The following is a 23,888-nucleotide window of genomic DNA, read 5'->3' as shown; positions in this document are numbered from 1 at the left end:
TTTAAAACCAAAATGTCTTTTTATATACCACTTTTCATCCAATTTTTCACCGCTATAACACCGATATTTCATTTTATTTACCGCTTTTGAACCCGAAATTGACTCAGTTTTTGTACCGAAATTTTGCTTTTTTATTTACCAAAAAGATGTGCCTCTATCTATCGGTATCGGCCGATATAGGCATGTTGGTGTATCGGTTTATCGGTAAAATTACCGATTATTTTACCGATCCGATATATCGATTATTTTCTGATAATTTAGAGCAAAATTCTGCCATTTTGTTGTAATTTTTATGGATAATATACATACCCTACTTTCTAAATAAGTAAATGTCTAAATATGCAATTTCTCTTGCACTGCAGTCACCTTGAAACACACATTTATTAAAGAGGTCAGTGAACCTTTCAGGTTCTTCAAGGACTATTTCTAATTTTATATCGGATCGGTAAATTTTATATCGGTAATTTATCGGTATCGGCCAAATTTTCATATCGGCCCATCCCTAGTAAAAAGTTAAGGTCTACCCTGGGCTTGCAATTACACTGGATCCAAACGAGTGTATTAGCATGTGGTTCCAGTCGGATAATGCATCAGAAATGTTATTCATGTTGAGGGGAATAAACAACGCTGTTGATAATGTAAGACATAAGCGAGTTACTAAAGATATATCCACGAAATGTTATGATAAAGTGGCTAGATGATCAGGATCTGTTACTTTAACAACAATGTTTAGGCAAATCTATTTGTGAAAAAAAAGTAAAGGTATGCCTACACCAGACATATTAAGCACTTAAAAAAACAATGTTAAAAAATAATGGGCTTGAATTTTGCACAAAACATCACAAAATGCTCATTTCCAGCTGCTTCATTGTTGCCAATCTTTTACGTTATGAATAAAATTTCTAAATAATTGTCAGAAATCTGGCATCCTAATTAGGTAATTGATCCAATAATTCTTCACAAAAATGAAAACTGAGTTGTTTTGACTTAAGTCTGCCTTGCATGAGCATGCTACTAAGTTCCGTTACAAGTGTCAGTTCCACACAAGGCTATAACACAATTCCAATTAATTTTGTCAAATAAAATTTCCTGAATTTTCCAGTTTTTCAGGCAATTTTACAATACATTTCAAAAGTTCTAAATTTCTTTCAAGAGCTTGTTCAACAGTGAAATAAATTAACAAGAATGCACTATAGAAGATAGTTCCAGAAGAAAGTGGAATTTATTTTAATTTCCAAATTCTAGCAACTACAAAAAGCACTGAAGTTCCTGGACTTTTCCAGGTTTTTGGACGTATTTTCAAAATTTCTATACTTTCACAGAATCTTTTCACTCAGAGGTTGATTTCCAAGCGTTCTCATGTCAGTGAAACCCTGTATAACTCTAAATAATCACCTTCATTTCACTTCATAACAAATGATTCAAGGTACTCACTCATCTAAGCATTACGGTTAGGACCAAACCCATACTGATGCCGATACCACTGGAATCAGTATCAGAAAAAATCATTTTGATTTTATTTACCGATACCAGCCAATACTTTTCTGGCAATTTGATCTGTCACGTGACACCTTGTAGTCAAATTATCCTGGAAATTATGCAAAACTCAAAGTTCCCATTTATTTGGAATCAATAACGTGTGAAAAAACTATTTTGTGATTGCAAAACAGGTATTTTAACATTCTGATGTAATTCTTCAGAATTTTGAAACAAAACTTTTGGGAAATTGATGTTCATAATTACAGTGGAATACTCCCATACTAATATTAATGAATATTAACTGTTACAATTTGTAAGCATCTGTACCTGTAGTGGTGGAGATAGGTAAGGCTGAACCTTAATTACGATACTTGTTGAAACACCACGAAACACACAAAAAGCATAATAAAAAACACTAAGAATTTGTCCAAGCTTTTGATTCCATCTCGGAATCATAATCATGGCTGGTCGAGACACGGTGAAGGGGTTCCACTGGTGTTATTCGCTGTGACTGCCGGAAGATGTTGTTGCGGTCTTGTAGTGTTGCTAAGTTCTTGTTTGTTGAGATTGATGGCTGAGGGAGATGGGTTTTTAAGATTGACGGTGTTATACCGTGATAAATAAAGATTTCCACATAAATTGGACAAACTCTTAAAACTGTTTCTTATCATGCTCTTGGTGTGTTTCGAGTTGTTTTTAACAAGTTTCTTACTGTCCTACCTAATTATGATGTTACTTACTTTATTCTTTTCTCTGCTCTCCGAGTGCTTTTCCTTTTCTTTCACTGCAAAGACAAAAAAATTAATTTCAAAAATTGATTTTCTGACACAAATATACACTTACGGAAAAAAAAAAAGGAATGTGAAAGTTTAACAAAAATTACTAATCAAATCTCAAATATGGTGTTTGAAACAACAGAATATACATGCTATAACTTTGGAATTCGTGACATTGTAAGATAAAAAAAGACAAAAGAAGCTCAAAATCTACATGTAAATCGTTCCCATTGGACAAATATTTATTGTTATTTTTTCTATCTCTGCAACTTGGCATGTGATTTCTGTGTTTTTTCAATATTTTGGCTTATTTCTGATGATGTCAGATCTAGTGACCTGTCTTCATATGCATATCATGAAACTCATTAAAATAGGGGTTATGATTTTATCTTCTTCCTTCAGTATTTGGTGGATTTGAGAAAAGTGAAAAGGAATGAATTATGATTCATTGTTGAAAAAACTTAAGCTGAATTGTGAGATTCCTTAAATTTGGCACACACAGGAGATGTACTCCGTAGAATTTTCAGCGAGAAATTCAAGTTCAACCAGGACTCGAACCTGGGTCTCTGGCAGGTACCACTGAGTACTGAGCTGGCCTGTCTTCGCCTGATTTTTCGCTGCCGTTGTTTTACCTGTGTGAAATCGTATCTGCTAGTGCTACCCCAAAGGGATCTGTTGCCGTTGAAACACCATAGACTTTGACGTTGCCTGGTTCCTCCCAGAGAAAAGATGTTAATTCTTTAAATTAGGCACACAATGTAGCTGTACTTCGTAAAATTTTCAGCGCAGAATGCACTAGCACAGACGATTCCACACAGTTAAAATTGCGGAAGCAAAAAATCAGGCGAAGCCAGGCCAGCTTGGTAGCTCAGTGGTTAGAGCAATGGCACGGGTTTGAGTCCTGGTCGAGCCTGCATTTTTTACTGCAAATTCTATGAATTGTGAGACAACATAATTTCACAAACAATTGGAATTAAACACATAAGGATTTTGCTTGGTAAGAAGTTGAATATACTTCTTTATCTTCGCAAAAACTTGAATCGGATTTAATTTTAACAACGGACAAAGAAGTATTACCCATACTCAAAGTGGCATGTAGTGAATGCTACAAGTTCTCATTTGATTATATTCTTGTTTGTTTCGGTTTCTCTTTTAAGAAAAAGATTAAGGTTCTCTTGTTTAAAAAAAGGAAATGTCAAGATTTTGACGCATCGACGTGGGGCTCTAAATGAGTTGCTGTTTTGTTAGTGTTTATTTTTGTGTGATCCTGAAGTGTAATTCATTTGTGATCTTGATGGAAATTCTGTACTAAAAGAATATGGATAAGAAAATATTCAGAAGTGTACTCCCATCAAACTGAAAACCAGAAGTCTTGAAGCTAAGGTTCTGGAGAATGTAACCATGCTGCAATGCAACTTGCAGTTAAGGTTAGAGGAAAGTGGTAGAAACCTCGTGGAAGCAGAACGATGATTAGGAGAGAATTTTTCACAGGGTATTCCAAGCTCACAGAATCTGCTTTGAAGATGGGATAGAGATTAGAACATTTGACTAAAAATGTCTGAAAGCCAAAAGAAGATGAAAGACAGCATCAAAATTGAGTTTGTGAACTTACGTTACACATGTGAAAAAAAAACCTCTAAACAAGTGGTGCTAAAGGTGCAGAAAGAAATTACCCTGTCGGGAGAAAAGGTTGAACAATCAATCACAGGAAAACTTCCATAAGGAAATCACCAACCAAAGTACAGAGCAGTTTGAAAATGTGAATCACCAAGTAAGTGTTATTACAGATAACTTAGAGGATACAATTAACAAGAAAGTCTCAGAGAAACTGGTGGAGAATATAAAAGAAACAGAGGGGTACAGAAAAATGTATGAAAAATGTGGAAAATAAACAAGATACTTAAAGTTAAATACCAACCTTGAAATTTTACAGATTCCTCAAGAATACAGGCTTTAAATTATTCCATGGTTGTTAACTGGAATGGGCTAATTAATCACTGGTAAAAGAGGTAATGGTATCTGTGAGGATACTGTATCTGGTGCAATAAGCAGAATGATAACAACATTGAGGAATGTGTTTAGCCATGTAGTCTGGATACAGGAATTTGTGTAACCATTACATTGAGCAGCAAGTTGTTAATCTAATCTCATCATCAGGTGCCTACTAGAGTAAAGCAATTGTGCATGGCTCATGCTCCAAACATTATGGATCTTCTAGCTGATTTACTTAAGAAGTATGAGCAAGTCGAGGAACAAGATGCTTGGCGGTAAACATGAAGATGAAAGAATGGAGCCCAACAAAACAGCAGAGATGTCCAAAGAATGTCTTAACTAGTTCAGCAGCAATACAATAGTAACAAAGTTGAAACTTCAGACCCAGAAATGAAAATCATCAGTGTCAGTTTAGGCCACGATGAGAATATCCCAATGCCCATATGTAATCCTTACAAGAGAACACTTATTAACAACCATTTATCTACAAAAAAGACCAGGTGAGTAATAATTGCATCTCCCTCCCTCTGTAATTCTCACAGAACTCAAATAACGAGCAGTGACATACAGACATTGTTGAAACATCCGAGCACTGAACAAAAGCATAGTGTAGAATTAACGAGGAACTTCTGTTGGGTCAATTGATCAAATCTGGATCAGATGCAGGATTTTAACCCCTTGCCTAACATAGAAATGTCCCCTTACGTTAGTCTGATGAGACTGGGGGCAACAAGAGAAATTTCTCATTTTGGTAAGCAAAGATGTGAAGCTGATATTTGTAATAAATTATGAGGAAAAGGAATTTAGGTGTTAATTAAGACAGGTAGTTCAGTGTAAAAATTCAGTACGGCACCAGAAATTAAGGTTTGTGTGGCAAATACAGATATAATCTGTATAGTCAACACTGCAGCGAAAGTCTCGGTGATTAGTCCAAATATTTGGACACAAGTAAAGAAACCTTTACCCGGGGCTACATTGCAATCTGTACCTGAAGTTCGACTCGTTGACCTTGATGGAAAAAGTCGAACTAGAGTTGTTGGCAAGCACAATATGGTGCTGGAAATTGTTGAAAGCACCATTCCAACGGAAATCTTCATTGTTAAGGATTTACCACCTGATCTGCTTTTGGGTTAACTCGTTCCTGCAAAAGTATGAGGCGGAGATCAGTCTTAAACTTAGAAAATTATATTTAAGGGTGGATGGAGCATAGATTTAAAAGGAGCTAGAAGAGGGTGATTCCGTACGCAAGCAGTAGTGCATCCGGAAATTTGAAGTAGGCACTCCCCCCACACAAAGGTCAAAACAAAGACTGACTCCAGTCTGCTGCTGAGCATGATGAAAAAAGCCAAAAACTTTTAAATTTTCGACTCAAAGGAATGCCCAACCAGCAAAAGGCTTAGAATGTGAAATAGAATTAATCAATAATGCTCCAGTGAGCCAAAGGCCATGTCCAATACCTGTACCAAAAAGAGAAAAAATTGGAAAATGAACTGCAGAAATGGACAAATTGAAATGTTATTGTGGCATGTAACTCCGTATTCAAATCATCTTACTGTAGTAGATAAGCACGACAGGACAGTAAGGCAGTGTGTCAATTTTAAATCAATAAGCTGACTATTGTTCCCAGGAATTTAATTGAGCTATCCAGAAGTTCTAAGGTGCAAAGTATTTACCTTTTTATTTAGTATTTTTTGGGTTTCTTCAGATTCCAGTTAGGCTAGAATGTCAACAATACATAGCATTTCCCTACAAAGGGCATCAATGGATGCCTTTTGATCTTGCCAATGCCATTTCAGGGTTTGTTTCGGCTATGCACTCCATATTTAAACCTGAGACTGATTATTTCTTAACTCATAGAGGACCTGTTCTTTTTCTATAGTAATCTGCAGATGCATTTTTGTCACATTACTTATGTTTTGTCCAGATGGGAAGAAATCTGAATGACTGTAAAACTAAAAAAATGTCAACTGGTTAGATCAGAGATTTTATATTTAGTCATATTGTCTCAGAATAGCTATGAAAAACAATGACATTAAAATTTTTAAAAGTTATTTAAAAGATGTCGAAAGGATATTGAAAAAACTTTTGGGACTTGCTGGATGGAGAAGGAAACATATTGAAAATTTCACTGTGAAAGTCTAGCCTCTTCGTCAATTTTTGTCAAAAGATAAATTTCAGTGAAAAAATATGGAAGATCAGGCTTTTGAGTTTATGAAACAGGAACTGATTAGTGCACCTGCCCTGTCACAGCCTAATTTTTCAAAGGAATTTTGTTTAGTCAGATACTTGTGTAAAAGGATTTGGCTGCTTACTTTTCGAACTTATGGTCCAGATGTTCATGTCATCCAGTATGCTAGCCGAAAGTTAAAAAACAATGAACTCCAAGTCTCTTGCGATTTTATTTAGAATCAAACATTTTGCAGTTTCAAAATTTACATGGATCACAAAGGACTAGAGGCTACAGAACAGCATGAACCTGCTGGTCACTGAAAATCCACTCTTACCAAAATAGTTTACATAAAGGAAAAAGTTAAATTTGTTCCTGATACATTGTAACACTTCCCTGTAAAATTGGAAAATAGAAGAAATTTAGAGACAGATGTGCAACATTATCACATTAATCTTCTCTGGGAGGAAGATGAAGATAAGGAAGTGAGTGAATGGAAACAGGTCGAAGCCAATGATCCTTTCTGCTCTGAAAACATGTTCCAATTGAAACAACCTAGCGAAGGCAAGGATTTGTCTGCAACTTGATTACAAAAATCATTTCAAATTGATCGTGGCTTACTATTTAGAAGTTACAGAGGTGAGTAATCGCAGAAGTTGTGTGTTACAAGTTCGAAACAACAGCAGTTGTTACATATAATTCATGATTATTTACTTTGTTACAACCCAGTAGTGTCCGTACTACATATTCATTATTGTTAATGTTAAAAAAAATTCTGTGAATATTATATTTCTCACCTTTGTCCTTGTGTCTGTCTTTGTCGCTACTGTGCTTCTTCTTGTCGCCTTCTTTGCTTCTATCCTTATCCGATTCTTCTTTGCTCCTTTCTTTATCTGATGAACTCTCCTTATGCTTTTCTTTCTCCCTACTGCTTGAGCTCTTATCCTTTTCTTTATGCCTGTCCTTGTCCTTGCTGGAACTATGCTTGTCCTTATCCTTGTCCTTGTGGCTGCTGCTATTGCTGCTGCTATGTTTGTCCTTTCTCTCCTTGTCCTTCTCCCTTTCTCTCTCCCTGTCCTTATCTCTACTGTAAATGAAGACGATACCACAAATATTATACAGGCAATCACTTAAATGGTATTCTATACCAACAAAATGTAACTGGTATTCATGAGAATTAGGGATGGGCCAATATGAAATTTTAGCCGATACCGATATAAAATTTACCGATACCGATATTCTACCAATCCGATATAAAATTAGAAATGGTCCTTGAAGAACCTGAAATGATCATTCATCTCCTTAATAAATGTGTGTTTCAAGGTGACTGCAGTGCAAAATAAGTTGAATATTTAGACATTTACTTTCTTAGAAAGGGCGGCATGGAGATTATCCATAAAAATTACAACAAAGTGGCAGAATTTTGCACTAAATTATCAGATATTTATCGATATATCACCAGTAAAATAATCGGTAATTTAACCGATACACCGATATGCCTATATCGGCCAATACCGATAGAGTAATCGGTCCCATCCCTAATGAGAATATTTGTTTATATCCGGAAAACACAGCCATGTTGAGATGAGAACTTTCGTTTTTAATATAAGCATTTTCATGTTTCTAGCTCCACAAAAATAATTCAAACTTTAAAAAATTAACATCCTTTTTCCTCCTCTAGGGTTTAAATTTAGAAAAAATTAACCTTCTTAGTAGGTGTTTAAATCGTAAGTAGAAACTACCTCTAAACTTTCAAGTTTCTAGGTCCAGGCATTTAGGCTATAACTGTACAAACTTTCAAAAATTAACACCCCTTTTACCCCCTTTGAGGTTGAATTGAGAAAACTCCTTGGTGGGTGCTTATGTCGTAAGAGAAAAAGACCCGTTAAAATTCAAGTTTCTAGGTCCATAGAATTGGGCTGTGCATTGAATCAGTGAGTGAGGACGGACTCTTTTATATATTAATATAAAAATAAAACTGACCAGTATTGATATTACACCAATCTGGCAGAAAGTTGTAAATACCGTATTTACTCAGGTATAATGCGCACTTTTTTCCAAAATTTTTGCTCCCAAAAACTGTGGTGTGTATTATGCACGGAATAATTCAGACAGCCAACATGAAACCGTACAGGGTCATTCCATGATTTTGGGACGCATTGATTTTTCATGTTTACCCTATCATGTTATATATTGTTGTAAAGCTTAAATCCTGTAGTTTCTGAATATGGCAACAGATTTCCATTCAAGATAATGACACTAATGTGAAATGCGGTTGAAATAAGTTCATCACAAAATGAATGAACGTTCTGATTTCTATGGTGCTTTGGATGAAAGAAAACTATAATTAAAATTTATTACTGACCAAATAATTATACATGGCGTGTGTAAATTCCTTAATGGAAGACATCTTCTGCTGCTAACTGCTAGTTTGAAGGTCCTGAATGTGTCATGTATAAATGTTACATTAGTCAAGGGAAAGTATATATTTTGAAGTTCTTTTAAAAAAAGTAAAGAAGGAATGAGCAAAACCACGTATAAAAGTTTGAAAGCCATTTCACAATTTTCACTTTATAGTGTTCTGCGACACCAAGAAAAGCAGTGCAACTCTGGCAAAATTCGAGCATGCACCTCCCGTCACATGGGATGTGTATCAGCAGTATTTGTAGGGTGAGAAATAATAGAAAATAACTTCCTGAGTACTGCAAATCCATAACATAATTTTGATCCCACTTTCTACTATTACACAATAAATAAGGTGGTTAAAGAGTGAAAGCTTTGGGACGCTAAACCCAGTGGAGGGAGAAGGGGGAGGTGGCATGGGTTGGAGACTTATTGTTTACACAAGAGGATATTTTCTTCTTGGTCCACATAGCAAAAGGTGACTCATTGGATAGGTATGATATTATTCACTCTTGATCAGCATAGCAACAGCTTTATGACCTACAACTAGGAAAACCTTTTCTTGAAACTGGATTGTACTGTGCATTATACGAGAGACATAATTTTTTTGAAACTTTTCCCGATGAAAAACCAGGGTGCGCATTATACACGCGTAAATACGGTACTCATAAACTAGAGGATTCTTTACTTCCTGCTTTTTCTGCAGAGTGAATTGTCTTTTTGCAAAATAGTATCACATTAGATCGGAAACACAACAATCGAGGCTGCATGTCTGTGATAGAAGATACGAATGTTCAGCAGCTTCACTCCCCTCTTTTCTCAACGTCTATCACAGCTGTCGGGTTACAGCCAGCGTGCAAGACCTGTTTGTGAATAGGTACCCCAAAACAGATTGCTTTGCACTCATGTAGAGTGCCTAGCTATGTAAGGTGATAAGAGAATAGGGACAATATGTTGCAGCAAGAATAAGAAAACACATTAATTGTAACATTTGCTGTTTTGTTTTGTAATGGCCAATATTCACACATCTCGAATCTGCTTTGTCACATCCCTACTGAAATTATATTAGCATGCAATATTAATTGCATATATTCATTGTCTAGTGTTTTTTACTTATGTCAGTACTTATTGTAAAAATACTATACCAATACTGCATGCCAATAAAGAACCAGTGTCATTAAAATTTAGAGAATGATTGTAATCATATTCTCAGAGAAAATACGTTGGAAGAGTAATTTTTCTAGTTACGCAAGTTATTCCTAGTTATACAAAGGTGCAATATTAGAAAATATCAATGCAGCAGAAAAATACACGAGAAAACAAACAGTAGATTCTTGATTATAAATGAAGGAAAATGTTAAATTCACGAAAGAACTGACTTTTTACATGTACCCACCCTCTAGGTAGCATAGTCCCAGCCAACTTAAAAAGGTAAATCAAGGTACATAATATTTATTTTGGAAGCAGGTATTGTTTTTAAGTGCTTAGTCAGGGCAAACATTATGAAAATGGAAAAGTGTCATACATGTATCTGGATATGTGAAACTGTTGTTCATAAATGAGGTCATGCAAGTTGAAGCAGAATCAGTTACACATGTTGTCCTTTCTAAACAAGCTGACATCTGTGAAATGACTTAAAATATGTCTCAATTCAACAAAAACTTAACCATGACTATGGACCATGTTTATTGCAATAAGAGAAATTAGACCTATAATTATAACAGGAGGCAGAAAAAACAAAGTACATGAAAAAATCTGCATTCTCTCATGAAGAGATTTTCAAGCATCCATCAAATTCAGCATCACAACGTCACTGACACTGAAACTAATGTGAACTTTTTTTCACTTTATTGCTTCATTAAGCAACTCAAAACTGTAAATAGTGGGCTCTAAGCAAGGTAAAGAGTGCTGCAAACATCACACATTTTGAGAACAATTGCAAATGAAAATCTGTGAAATATAAATAGCCATTTTTGGCTAATTGCAAAGATGGGGATGAAAAGTGGTAATATGAAATTGCTGAAAGGACAATCGCAAAAGTGCACCGACAGGGGAAGCCCCACAGAGGTTTATACTGGCTGTGAATCCAGATGCCAGAGCCTCGTTGGTTGCAACAATGCAGTCCAGGGTGTACACTAAGCAGAAGAGGGTTTGACATTTGGGTGAGGTGCATACAGCACCGTGTCATGAAGGCACATTTAGGGGACGTGGGGTAGGGTCCCACACATTCTCGATCTCTGCCATATTGGAGGTGATGTGATCAGCACCATGCTCCAGCTGCCTCCCCCTGAAGGGTTGCCCCAGGTACCCATTTATTTGAGGCTGGATGAGCCTAGTGATATCTTAAGAAAATATCAACTTCACATTCTCGTAACACACACAACGGGCCCATACCAAAAATCAGCAGCAGCCCTCAAGGGGCACCAACTTTATGGTGCCATTAACCTGTGCATAATGAGCAACCCATAGAAACAAATGGCAATTGTTAAGATTCAGGATGCTATTGTAGGCAAAAAACAATAACTTAGTAACCATGGAATATAAAGGTCCAGCTTTCCCTAACAAGTTGTACACACACATTGTAAGTAAACATCCCAATAACCAGTTTTTATATTTTCCTTAGAAAAGATTTGAAATCTTTAACCGTTCCTCCTCTTCTGAGGCTATATTTTCAGCATTGCCACATGTTTTTGCCTTAGTGCCACAGATCACTGCAGAAAAAGTTCGAAAAACTGTGCAAAATCAAAGGACGTGCCCCACTGACCAACTCCATAGGCTGCACGTGTCAAAAAAATCTGAAGTGATGGCCACATATCAATTCACGTTTCGTCATGATTGGAAGGAAGGTGAAGATAACAGTTTTATGTAGAGAACCAAACAATTATCTGGTAATGCATGTTAATTAAGGAGGTGACTGAACCATTTACATTCTTCATGAAACATTTGCAATTTGATAGCAGAACTTAGACAGCACTGCTTTCAAACAGTCCATCCTTACATAATCCATTTTCTTGATAATTGTGGGGTGGAGGATATGTTGTGGTTGAATTACAACTTTTGCAAATACATATAACTGTAAAGATACTAATTACATGCATACAAACTATGTTAGGTACTATGAAAACTAGTACCCAAGTAAAAATTTGGCACCTACTTCCGAGGTTCTAAGGACACAATAGTATGAAATTTACATCAGAAGCCAACAGGCTTAAGGATAGTTTTTTCCCAAGGAAAGTCATTCAAGTTTGATTCCTGACAGGTCCAAGTTTCGCAGTTGTGTAGTCTAGCCATTGCACGTGATGCAGGATTAATAGACATATGCATATTTCATATAAGCACAAAATCTGAAATAACACATTTTAATGTTCACTTTTCATGTCTTTGAAAGGTGCTAGGTAGATTTTCCTACAATGTTTTGTCTCGAAATATGCAAAATGAACTGGAAAAATAAAAAACATGGCATTTAAAGTTTATTACACAAACACCACACTTTCTGCAGTCTGATTTATCCTGGGAGTTATGTAAAAATCCAGAAAATTGATTAATTCTGCTGTAAAAATTCAAGAAAATAGACACTTTTCTTTTATTGCTATTTTAAGTCAACTTTATGTGCAGTTTTCGTTAACTTTATTACATTTTATTTCTTTTTTCTCTTTCAAAAAATATTGTTACAGAGAAACATTCACAATAAATTGTAGCATTTATCTGAGAGTTGTGTTTCAGCTTGTTCATAGAAGCTCAACAACAAAATTAACTTTGTATATAGAAATCATAAGAAATAATAACGTCACAACAGAAAAGTATACTTATTTGAAGATGTTGATTGTAAGAATATAGTAGAAACAACAATCAAAAATAATTTCTCTTTTAACAACTGTACAATTTTTAACACTTTCTTTTATTTATAAAAGTCATCTTCAAAGACTAACTTTACTACTGGTTGAACACACACAAAATTTCGAAGCTAATAAATTCTGGAAAAACTTTAATCCTTAAACTTGAGTGTATATGGTTTGAATCACACAATGAACTGTATTAGCGAAAAAAAATTATCAGAGACATAATTAGTTAACAGAAGTTAACCTGAAAACACACAACATTAACAAGCTTACCAAATTGTCTCAGATATGCCTCCAGCACTGACAATAGTTTTTTTAAACTTTTGTTAGTAACTTGTCTCCAATTAGTACTGCAAATAAATATATTCACCATAATTTTTTCATAAATTCTGCTTGAAAAATTAAAATATTGCTCATATTCTTGTGAATAATTACACGGATCTTTTATGTGTCATGTTACAATTACACCATAAATAAAACACTTTTCAGACAGAAATAAATAAGAATGTATAATGATAGGAATGAAAAAATGCAGTTTAAGTGAGTTTTCAATATCAGATGAGAAAAAAGTAATTGTCTGAATATTCCACTGATAAAAGGCTCAGTCGCATGATTAAAAAAAAAAAATGGGTCATTCATTCAACTCTTGACAGTATCAAAAGATGCTGAAGATGGCTTTATCCCCCCCCCCCCCCCCGAATTCAATCTTCAGTTTCGTAACTACACAAACATATTACTGGCCTTAACTTTTGCAACAGCCAAGTGAACACGTTTGACTACATTCTACAAATGATTACACACGTATCAATTTATTCCCTTGGAAAATATCTTCCTCTAACCTTGATTGGATAAAAGTAAAACAAACTCAAAAAATACAAGATATCTTTTAAATTTTCCATTACCACCCTTACTTGATGTCTTGAAAATATATTCTTACTCATCCCTCAAGGGCATTATTTATGAATCTCTTTTGTTTCTTGAATAACATACACACATTAATTTCTATGTATCAAATAGATAAATCATGCATTGACAAACCAAACCTACCTGAAGAAGGTTTCATATTTAGACAAATTCCACAAAAGATAAATTACCTGGAATTCTACATTGGCAACACCAAATATGTACATTGATAAGTCAACAAAAAAGTCGTTCTGTGGCTGTGATCTTGGAGAGAATTTTGAATAAAAAAATCTGTTAACTTAAAAAGTCCACTTTATGCTAAGATAGGCTACTTGGGACTGGACCTACAGTCTAAAGTAGAATCAAAACCACTGTGCAGTGCATCGACTGGGAATCAAATTAGAGACCCCTTGAACCAAAATATTTGGTTTTTCTGGGCCATGGACAATGCTAGGTTGCTTATTTGGAGGATTCTTGGACACGGATCATTTAGCTGTCTCCCAGAAAAAGAAGTATGGTAATCATGTAACATTGAAGACCAAAGTTTCCATATATATATGATTCAACGAGCAGAAATCTATTTGAGTAGCACTGTGGAGATCCTTAATTGCAAGCTGTAGCCCCATCTTGTTGAAATTAAACATGCATGAATGTGAATAGATAGATACAAGCACATTATTGTGTGTTTGAGTTCGTCGTGCCACCACACACCATTGGCTCCCGATCTATTCTCTGGACACTGCTATACAAACTCGAATGTTATAGAATGCAGAGGATGTTCATGAAGCACATGTGGATTCTCACTGCTTCAGAGTCAAGTTTTCCAAAAGTTAAGTAGCTCGAGACAGGTGACCAAGTCTGATCAGTAACGCACTTCATATCATTTGTCTGCTGCGAGGTTTGGGAGGATTACACTTCCTTAACAGGATCAGCACAGTTTTCAATTCAACAACAGCATGTACTTCGCATACAAAATAAGCTCCTGTCTTTCTGACCACTGTGTCACCGATACCAGATTTCTGTACCATTTTTTTGTAATGGCCCTGCTTTGAACATAACATCAACCAGGACAGATTAAGGTCAAAGTGCAACTACCAAATTTCTTTTCCTCTATTCTGGTCTTCAGTTTTCCTCTCAAAATTTAAAAGACTGATTAAAAATATACTCAACTGAAATTAAGATTTATTTCTGTGCACTGTCACAATTCAATCAAACTGTTGATTAATATTCTATTTTTGGAACATTTCAACAATTCACACTATGTCTTATCCAATTAAACCATACACAATACCATGGAGTTACATTTGTTTTTTTTAACTGTGGATTAACAAGCACATTAACTTTTTGGTTATGTTCCCCTCAACAGATCTTTACTTCAAAACTTGGGAATATGAAAATTGCAGTTGCAACAATATGAAATCTAACAATATAACTGGAAAAAAACTACTAATGAATTGTGTTAACAATACTCAGGTTTCTGGATAAAATATAAAGTTATTTTTGTGCTAGTAAAACCATGGCAAAAAAATAAAAAAAATACAGTGGAACCCAGATTTTACGTTTTCAGATTTAACATTTTGCTGCATGATACATTCAATCTTGCTGGTCCCAACATAGCAAAATGTTACAAAATTTCCCCCCAATTTTAAGTTTTTTCAGCTTTGTCGAAGTTCCACTGTATTAAAAAACTAAATTCTGTTAAAGTGCACATACAAAAATCACACTGGATAAAATAACACAACACAGGTATCAGGTTAGAAGTACTAAGGTCAGTCCTCATACCCCTTAGGGAATACTTAAGTATGTGCCCATATGAAAAACACAGTATGCTTCAGCAAGCTCTCAAATCAATGCCCACCACCAAATCATATTAGAGGCACAATTCACAGCCCAATCCTAAGCACTTTCTGATTGGTGACCTCATTCTTTTTACGGAAGGGGTGAACCTAGCTTGTAAGTTCTTTACAATGAATATGCACAAAATGAAGGCAAGAACCCATGAATATTTACATACACGAAACATCACATTTGTATAGTCTGAGTTAACCTCAAGATTACAACTAGCAAGGTACCTGCACATTCTTTTTCATGGACATAAACGTAAAGGGTTCTGAACTCACCTGGAGCTAGACTTGTCTTTGCTGGAAGAACTGCTTTTCACCTCCTTATCATGATGCCTCTTCTCCTTATCCCTGTCTTCTTTGTGTTTCTTCTCTCTATCACTGCCACTACCATGTTTGTCCTTGTCCTATTGATGCAATTAACATGGTATTAGTGAATTCTATTCTCATGAGACAGATTAATTGATACTTATCATAGGGCATTTTTTTCATGTATTAGGTCATAAATGCATTTTTTGGCAATTTTAAGGTCATCTACTTATCAGTAACTGCTGATATTGGTTTAAAGGTAAAATTAAGAGACAGAATGAAATGAAAACTTTTTAAGTGAGATAACATTACAAACCGCACACTCCTGTAACTTGGGAACAATGTTCCTTCGTGGTTTGAAAAGTGGCTGACAGGTGGCAGATGTACAGATCTGATATAAAATTAGAAATGGTCCTTGAAGAACCTGAAACGTTAATTGATCTCCTTAATAAATGTGTGTTTCGTGGTGACCGCAGTGCAAAAGAAGTTGAATATTTAGACATTTACTTTTTTAGAATGAAGGGCATGGAGATTATCCATAAAAATTACAACAAAATGGCAGAATTTTGCACTAAATTATAAGATGTTTATAGATATATTGGATCGGTAAAAAAATCTGTAATTTTACCGATATGCCGATACCGATAAGAGTACTGATTAATCGGTCCCATCCCTAATAAAAATTCAAGTACTGTACATAATTAAGTTAGAAAGTAGAAGGTACTCTACACATTGTTAGTTTATTTTAACTGTTTGATATACTTTTATCATGACACCAAAAAAATAATTAATTTCTCCTTTAACCTTTACTCTCCCGAGGGGGAGGGGGGTCATGAGAAAGATTTTATAACTCTTAAGACTATTTGGCCAATCTATTTCGGGTAACTTTAGTTTTGCAGCTAAAAAATCAGGGCATGCAACAGTGCAGACATCAAAATGCCAAAGCCAATAAGAGAGATTGGGTGGGCCACGACCCCCCATTTTCAATGAAAAAAATAATAAAAATGGGGAGTTTTTTCACATATTCGATAATGTAATGCACCCAGGAACATGAAACGACTTTCATTCGGATGAGAAAGGACCATTCTTTGTAAATAAGTCTCAAGTTTGTGTCCCCTTTCCAAAATAGTGGGAGAAGAGGGGGGCAAACTCCCCATTTTTATGATTTTTTCATTGAAAGTTGGGGGCCACTGCCCACCCAACCCCTTTTATTGGCTTTGGCATTTTCATTTCAGCACGGTTGCATGCCGTGATGTTTTAGCTGCAAAACAAAAGTGACCCAAAGTAGATTGGTCTAATAGTCTAAGAGTTATAACATTTTTTGTCAAATAAGTGTACGAACTTAAAATTTGTGCCAGCTTCCATACGTAACTTTGGAGTTGGGGGGAGGGGGTGCATCCACATTACATGCCAAAGCTTCGTTTAACCCACTGTAAGTGTTTCCGACCTAAAAGAAAAGTATCACGATAATAAACAAACAGGAATTCTGTAATCAGCTGCATGGTCGATTTTCGAACCAAATTACGATTAGAACCATATATATTCGATGGTCGAAAAATCAACCAAAATACGAGTAAAGGTTCAAACAAATTTCTTATTAAGTAAGAGGCAGTATTTCGTCTGAGACACAAAATTGTTCACTTATAGCTACAAATCTTGGAAAGTATTTTAAGGGTAGTTACGTTTAATCAACACTTAAGTTTCATGGCACAGAAAGTGTAAGAAAAATGTTACTATACTATCAGTACATTAGTTACTGTAATATAAAAAATGTAGGCAGTGTGTCCCACTCATGACAATACCCCATGTGCGTAAAGATTACATCTGAATTACACAATTGGTACATGTACTGTTTTGTGTATGTACACTAAAATCCTTACCTTGCTGCTTGAACTGTGTTTCTCTCTTTCCTTGTCCCTATGCCTGTCTCGGTCTTTATCTCTATCCCTCGACTTGTCCTTCTCTCGATCTCTTTCTTTATCCTTGCTTCTCTCTTTTTCCTTGTCTTTACTCTTCTCCTTATCCTTATCACGGGATCTCTCCTTGTCTTTTTCTCTATCTCTATGCTCTTTATGCTTATCTTTGTATTTGTCTCTATCTCTTTCTTTATCTCTATGTTTATCTTTATGGTCTTTGTGCTCCTTTTTAATGTGCTTCTCATCCAAGCCATTTGAGTATCCATTCATAACCACATGTTGCGCATCACCTAAAATATATATTTCATTTAAAACAAAGTTTGAAAAAATAAAAATATTAAACAAATACTTAACATCCACAGCATTTATACCAGTTACAATCACTAGAAGCAATAATTTATACTTTGCAGCCATAAATGTACTTCTTGTAATTGAAACTTGAGAGTTGTTCCTTTCTCAACATTTGTATTTCAAGCAAAAGAATGCTCTCCGCCACCCACCAAAATATACATTTGTTCAAGTTTAGAAAAATGACCCTTTCTATTGGTTGCACATAACCATAGCTTCTTAACATATATATAAATAATTTACCTTGTTGCTAGACCATGTTTTTCAATTTGCCTACTTTCACCTCACTGCTTTTTCTTTTTTCATCATTTAAAATGAGTGTATTGAAAGCAGGCCTTAATGTAATCATAATTCCTAGCATTGTAAGCAAGATAGTTAGTTCTCTTTCATGTATTTAAAGCAGAAAAAAAAGTGCAAAACTTTAACAATTAAAATAGTTAAATCTGTGTTACTTTCAATTGCAACATCTTACTAACTAAAGGAAAAGAAGATATTAATATATATAATATTGGAAGAGGTAAGTTTGAAACAGTCATAAGAACTATCACCCCTACCGAACTGAACTGAATTTCTGGTAGGTATGCCCTAGTTGGCGCTGGACTGATTACATGGCTGGAAATGATCTGCCAGGCTGGCTGCTACACTGGTTTAGTTGTCTAGACTATGTTCTAATTACAAATGACTTCTCTGCTAGATTCTGTGGAACAGCCAATCAGAGTGAATATTTGGTCATGTGAAGATAATCTGATTTTTTTTCTTCCAAGTGTTGTTTCTTCTTTTTTAATGAACAAATCCTGCAAATCTCATGGATGAATAATACACATATCAGAGTTCCATTTTCATTGAAGATTTAGTTTATTTTGAATGTTTTAAAATACTTTTTACCCGTTTACTTTGAGCAATAAAAATGCCGAAGCTTCCAGGTTCTAATCATTATATTCCAACATATATTGTAAAAACATGACAAAAAAAACAAATATTTCTTTTCGGAAGCAGTCTAATCTCCCCTGCCTAAGTAACTCATATTAACCTTCGGTCGGGTGCAACTGAACTAATAGGCACAGCTCTCACACTTTATCCCCCCCTTTCCTTCTTAGATTGCATCACCCTTTGCACTATTGAGTAGCTGTCTCTATCTAATAATGTTTGAATACATATAAGTCAGTTTGCTTAAAACCTTCTTCAGTAAAAGTAAGTGAATTGTCAGGCTCGATGCACCCGATTCCACAACTTTTTGAAATGTAATGTTTTCAAAATATATTCAGTAAATTAAATTACCTTATTCATTTAACATGTAAACAATGTTAGCATATATCAGTATTCATAAAAAAACATGTTTTCCTAGTCTGGCTACTCTTTTATTTCTATAATTTAGAAATTTATCCTGGAAATCAACCTGAAAGGCCTTTCTTGATTAGCTGAGCCCTTATTTGGTATTGGTCGTAACATAACTGCATAACAATTGGTTTAGTAACCTAGATCTTGTCGAGGAACTAAAGCAGAAAAAAATTAGTTGCTGCCACAATTTGTTACTACCAAAGGAAGAAAGCTGAATACTAAATTTCACATTTTGATTTTTAAAAAATGTATGAAATGTTGATTTGAAAAAATAAAAAAATTGTTTTTACGGTTACAAACATTTTTTTTTTTTGTGGGGCCCGACAATGTAACTCCTTACATTGCACCCAATCAATGGTTAAATAAGTACGGGAACAACTTAAGATGACTGGACCACTCTCAGATTTTCTTCATATTTGGCATACTCACTAATTGAGGCCTCCTAATCACGAATCTGAAGTTAAAAGTTGTCGGAAACGTCTAGAAATTGCAAAATAAGCTAAAATAAGGCGTTAGTTTTCAGAAGGGGAACAGTAGATTTCCCTGAATTTTTTTTGTTTCACAAGCAAATATATATATTCCTGATACTACCACGACACCAAATTTTAACTATGTTTGCCTAACCTAACTGAAACTAACCTAACCACACGTCAATGGTTCGCAATAATTTTGCAATTTCTAGAGTTTCAGGCAAATTTTAACTTCAGATTCGTCATTAGTAGGTCTCAATTAGTAAAAAAGGTAAAGTGCTCCCCTGTGCATAGCACCATGCCATGAAGGTGTATAGGGGGTGTGGTGGTAACCCAAACTTTCTTGATCCCGTCATGAGTGGGGGTGATGTGATCAGCATCACGCCCCTGACCGCCTTTACCCCCCAGGGTTTCCCCCAGGTACCCACTTTTTTCGACGCTGGGTGGGCACCGGGGCCGCTTCCATCGTTAGAAAAGTTCCCGGATTTGAACTGGCCGAGTATCAAACCCAGGACCTTTAGCATGGTGGTCAGATGCGTTACCGACTGAGCCACCGCAGCCTCAATTAGTAAGTATGCCAAATATAAAGAAAATGAGAGAGGGGTCTGGTCATCTTAAGTCATACCTAAGTATGTTAATTGGTAAAAATTTACTATAGTTCAAACACCTATAATTTCTTAGTTTCGTCAATTTTTGACATTCGTACTTACCTATCTGCTTCGTGGAACATTCCGTAACATGTATTGACTTTTTTTGATCAAAGTAATTGCAATTTTTCACATTACGAGTACTTCTTTCTCGTAGCCTTTTTGCTTGCCTCAGACACAATATGGCGCGTACACCTTCCTACATAATCGCGCGTCGTACTTGTGTTTTGTCGATTTTCATTCGTTATGCAGTGTTTCAACTTCAACCTTCGGAACCCAAGAAATACCCGTGAACAAAGCTCATCATCTAATTTTTTTAAAACTTTTTCGCATTGTTTTACGAAGAAAATTGTAATGTTTCGTGGTGCTATCCGTCCCGGAATCTGTGGGAAATTTAAACTAAAAAATTAATTTAGAAATTTCTGAGTCCAAATTTCCCACCCATTCTGGGCTCCGCCCCTAGGGTAATTGACCTACTGCCCCCAACCGCTCCCGCGGCCCCGCCTCCGCTCCGGCTTTCTCTATTGAGTTCCTGTTAAAGGCATGTTAGAAATTGGCCGGAGTCACCTGCCCCCAAAACTTTTAAATTTGAAGAAATCAGTTTCCAGGATACGGAAAACTTACCTGAATTTCACCATGCATCCACGACACTTCATATTAGGCATATACTACCCACATCCCATTCCTTCTAACCTGAATTTCACCATGCATCCACGACACTTCATATTAGGCATATACTACCCACATCCCATTCCTTCTAACGAGTAGCTTACATTCACTGCCACATTTTTGACATTCCTTTCCTTTCTTCACGATCCCATGTTCAATTAAATTAAAAAATCCACTGGATCTTCCACACCCGGTACAAATTTCACCATGCATCCACGACACGTCATGTTTCTAACTTTCGTTGCAAACACACACAGTTCAAAACACTGGATACCCAATGAACATGAACACACAACCACAAAGCGTGATGATGTACGAAGGTGTACGCGCCAAAGGCTATTCTCCGACGGTGCATGAATTTTCAACGAAGAACATGAATTTCTGCTATGATACATTCCCACATCACACAAAACACCTTCCCGATGTTAGACAATGCTGCAGGAACTTACTACGGTAAGTAGTTTCTTCTGTAAAAATGAAGAAATCTGTTTGAACTATAGTAAATTAGTACCAAACGAATTATCGTAGAATTTTGGCAATCACTGTCACATGAAATTTGAACCTTCCTTAAAACTTCGAAAAAGTTATTTATGATGAAATAAACAATTTAAAAATTACCTTACGCAAGCATGCATGCTTCAAATGGGCAATCTATTTTCCGTTGAGAAGCAGGTATCACAAACTAGCGGGAATTAATGCAGATGCAGATCGGAACCTTCGTAGAATGCATTTAGAGACTTCATTTTAATGCGGAGAGAACCAAACCTGGCCTGCCTAACCTAACTATGAAAGCATATCTTGAACAAAATCTTGAAGTAATCGTTAAAACTCCATAGTATGTGTTAACAGATGTAAATCGAAATCGAACCATGTTAAAATTGCATTTGTAGCATAATGAAATCGCAATAAAACAAAAGGAACTTGGGACTACGGTGCTGTTGCATCTCTTGTAAACCCTACATGCACACACACGTCAAATTACCAAGAACAAAACTACTATCTGCATTTCATCTGGATGCCGACGAAGTTTGAAACAATCATTCATTGTAGTAAAAACTACAAAATAATTCGGCGTAATTCTAGAGAGGGTACAGTGGGTAAACGGCCCCTAGGTAGCATCATAGTTCACGAAAATAAAACTTCGAGTAATTCGAGTTAGCCATTTTTACGAATACCACTAAGCACGTTTTGAACTTCACGACTTATCCAATTGTTCCTTTTACAGAACGCAAAGTCGCGTCATGCCAAATTGCGTAATCTCAGTGCGTGTTCCTGCTTGCGAGTACATTTACCTACATCAGGTGGAGGTCAACAGCACATACCAGCGGATAGGAAACTCGAACAGTGCGTTGCGGTGAACGCAAACAAGCTAATCACGAGTACAGTAATGACCCTTCCAGTTTTCTATAAAAGATGTTAAAATAACGCTTCACAGATACCGGTAACTTCCAGGTGATCTGTTTACCGCTCTATTCGCTAAAACCGCCTCTACGAATGAAGTTCATAATATATAAAGTATCTTTAAGCACTGCTACAGTACAAAGCAAACCGACCGAAGTAGAACATATAATCATAATTGACCTCCTGACGTTCGCAATCACATTTACAACAGAAAAGCCATAGACGCACCGCGTGTCGCTACCTACCATTTCTCATTTCCACGAATGATAAAAAAAAATCTAATGATTAATTATTTTAGTTTCCACATTTAAAAGCACACTTTACTCAACTATGCAAAATACGAAGTTCAGCCAAATTTCCCAATACGAAATACAACTAGGTGTATAATAGAAATACCAAAAATCTAATACGTACACTATGAAAGAGCACATCTCCTCATTTGAAACGAGTAAAAATTACAAGTTAACGTGGCATAAAATCACATTAAATTCATTATATTTGATACTCAAATCACTACTACATACACAATTATATATCTCTAATCTTAATAATAAATTACTATCAAATTTCCAATCATCTATAATTAACTACCGACCCAGACCGATCCTCTCTTTCACTGTGACTATCTCCTATTCAATATGTAGCCTGTCTTTAACTTTTTACTCACCACTGGAGGTAATTCCAGCCGAATCGCTTATTTCTTTGGGCTTTATCTCCTGTAAGAACACAAATACACCATATTTAGTATTTTTGTCCCAAAATATGTAGTTTATTCTTTCCAGAAATAAATTTTAATCATACCAAGAGGGTAGAACTAAGCTATAATAAAATTCCAAAAATGCCTAAAAATGAATTTGAACAGAACGTTGGACTTAGTTTCTGACGCCATCTTGGGACTTAGAAAATTTTCGTTGGTTTGCAGGTAGACCAACGCATCACATAAGTCATATATACAGTGACTGTACGGGGTAATTTGGTACAAGAAAATAAGCATACGGTCAAATATTATATATATAGGTACTTACCGGAGATAATTCAGATCGTTCAACAGAGTCTAAGCCTTCCATACTAATTCCCTATTATGTATCTTCCACAATGTGTGATGGCGACAACACGGCCAAAAACAAAGTACCCCAAGTCACATACTGCGCATGCGCAAGTTGGCTCAAAGGCCCCGGATCCGTCATTTCCTATGATATGAAGTTTTGTCTCGGGGAAAAGTCAAAGGGAGAGAGAAAGATAGAAAGAGATTGTAAAGCCAAGCCATCATTCTCGATCATAATACTACCAGTTTTTGAAGTGAAAAAGAGTCGCTTATAAGTTTTCTTATCATTATCCCGTACTTCTGCTACAGAATCTGTACCAATGCAATGTCAGACCAGCTGATATG

General features: G+C 35.7%; 1 protein-coding gene across 1 annotated transcript in view; it reads right to left on the bottom strand.

Moving 5' to 3' along the window:
- Top1 (DNA topoisomerase 1) overlaps positions 1-23,631 on the bottom strand; it is a 62,785-nt gene extending 39,154 nt beyond the window's left edge. Inside the window, exons 1-6 of the mRNA XM_083113320.1 lie at positions 23,524-23,631; positions 23,166-23,214; positions 17,590-17,915; positions 15,680-15,807; positions 7,212-7,501; positions 2,220-2,263 (exon numbers count right to left, since the gene is read on the bottom strand). Coding sequence (XP_082969446.1) covers positions 2,220-2,263; positions 7,212-7,501; positions 15,680-15,807; positions 17,590-17,915; positions 23,166-23,214; positions 23,524-23,565 — 879 coding nt within the window. The 5' untranslated portion in view covers positions 23,566-23,631. The remainder of the gene's footprint in view (positions 1-2,219; positions 2,264-7,211; positions 7,502-15,679; positions 15,808-17,589; positions 17,916-23,165; positions 23,215-23,523) is intronic.
- Between the last annotated feature and the right edge of the window lie 257 nt (positions 23,632-23,888).

The sequence above is a fragment of the Lepisma saccharinum genome, chromosome 27 (genome assembly GCF_977018435.1).
Source record: "Lepisma saccharinum chromosome 27, izLepSacc3.1, whole genome shotgun sequence".
NCBI classification, from domain to species: domain Eukaryota; kingdom Metazoa; phylum Arthropoda; class Insecta; order Zygentoma; family Lepismatidae; genus Lepisma; species Lepisma saccharinum.
The sequence above is the reverse complement of the archived record's forward strand: the minus strand, read 5'-3'. Positions and strand labels throughout refer to the sequence as shown.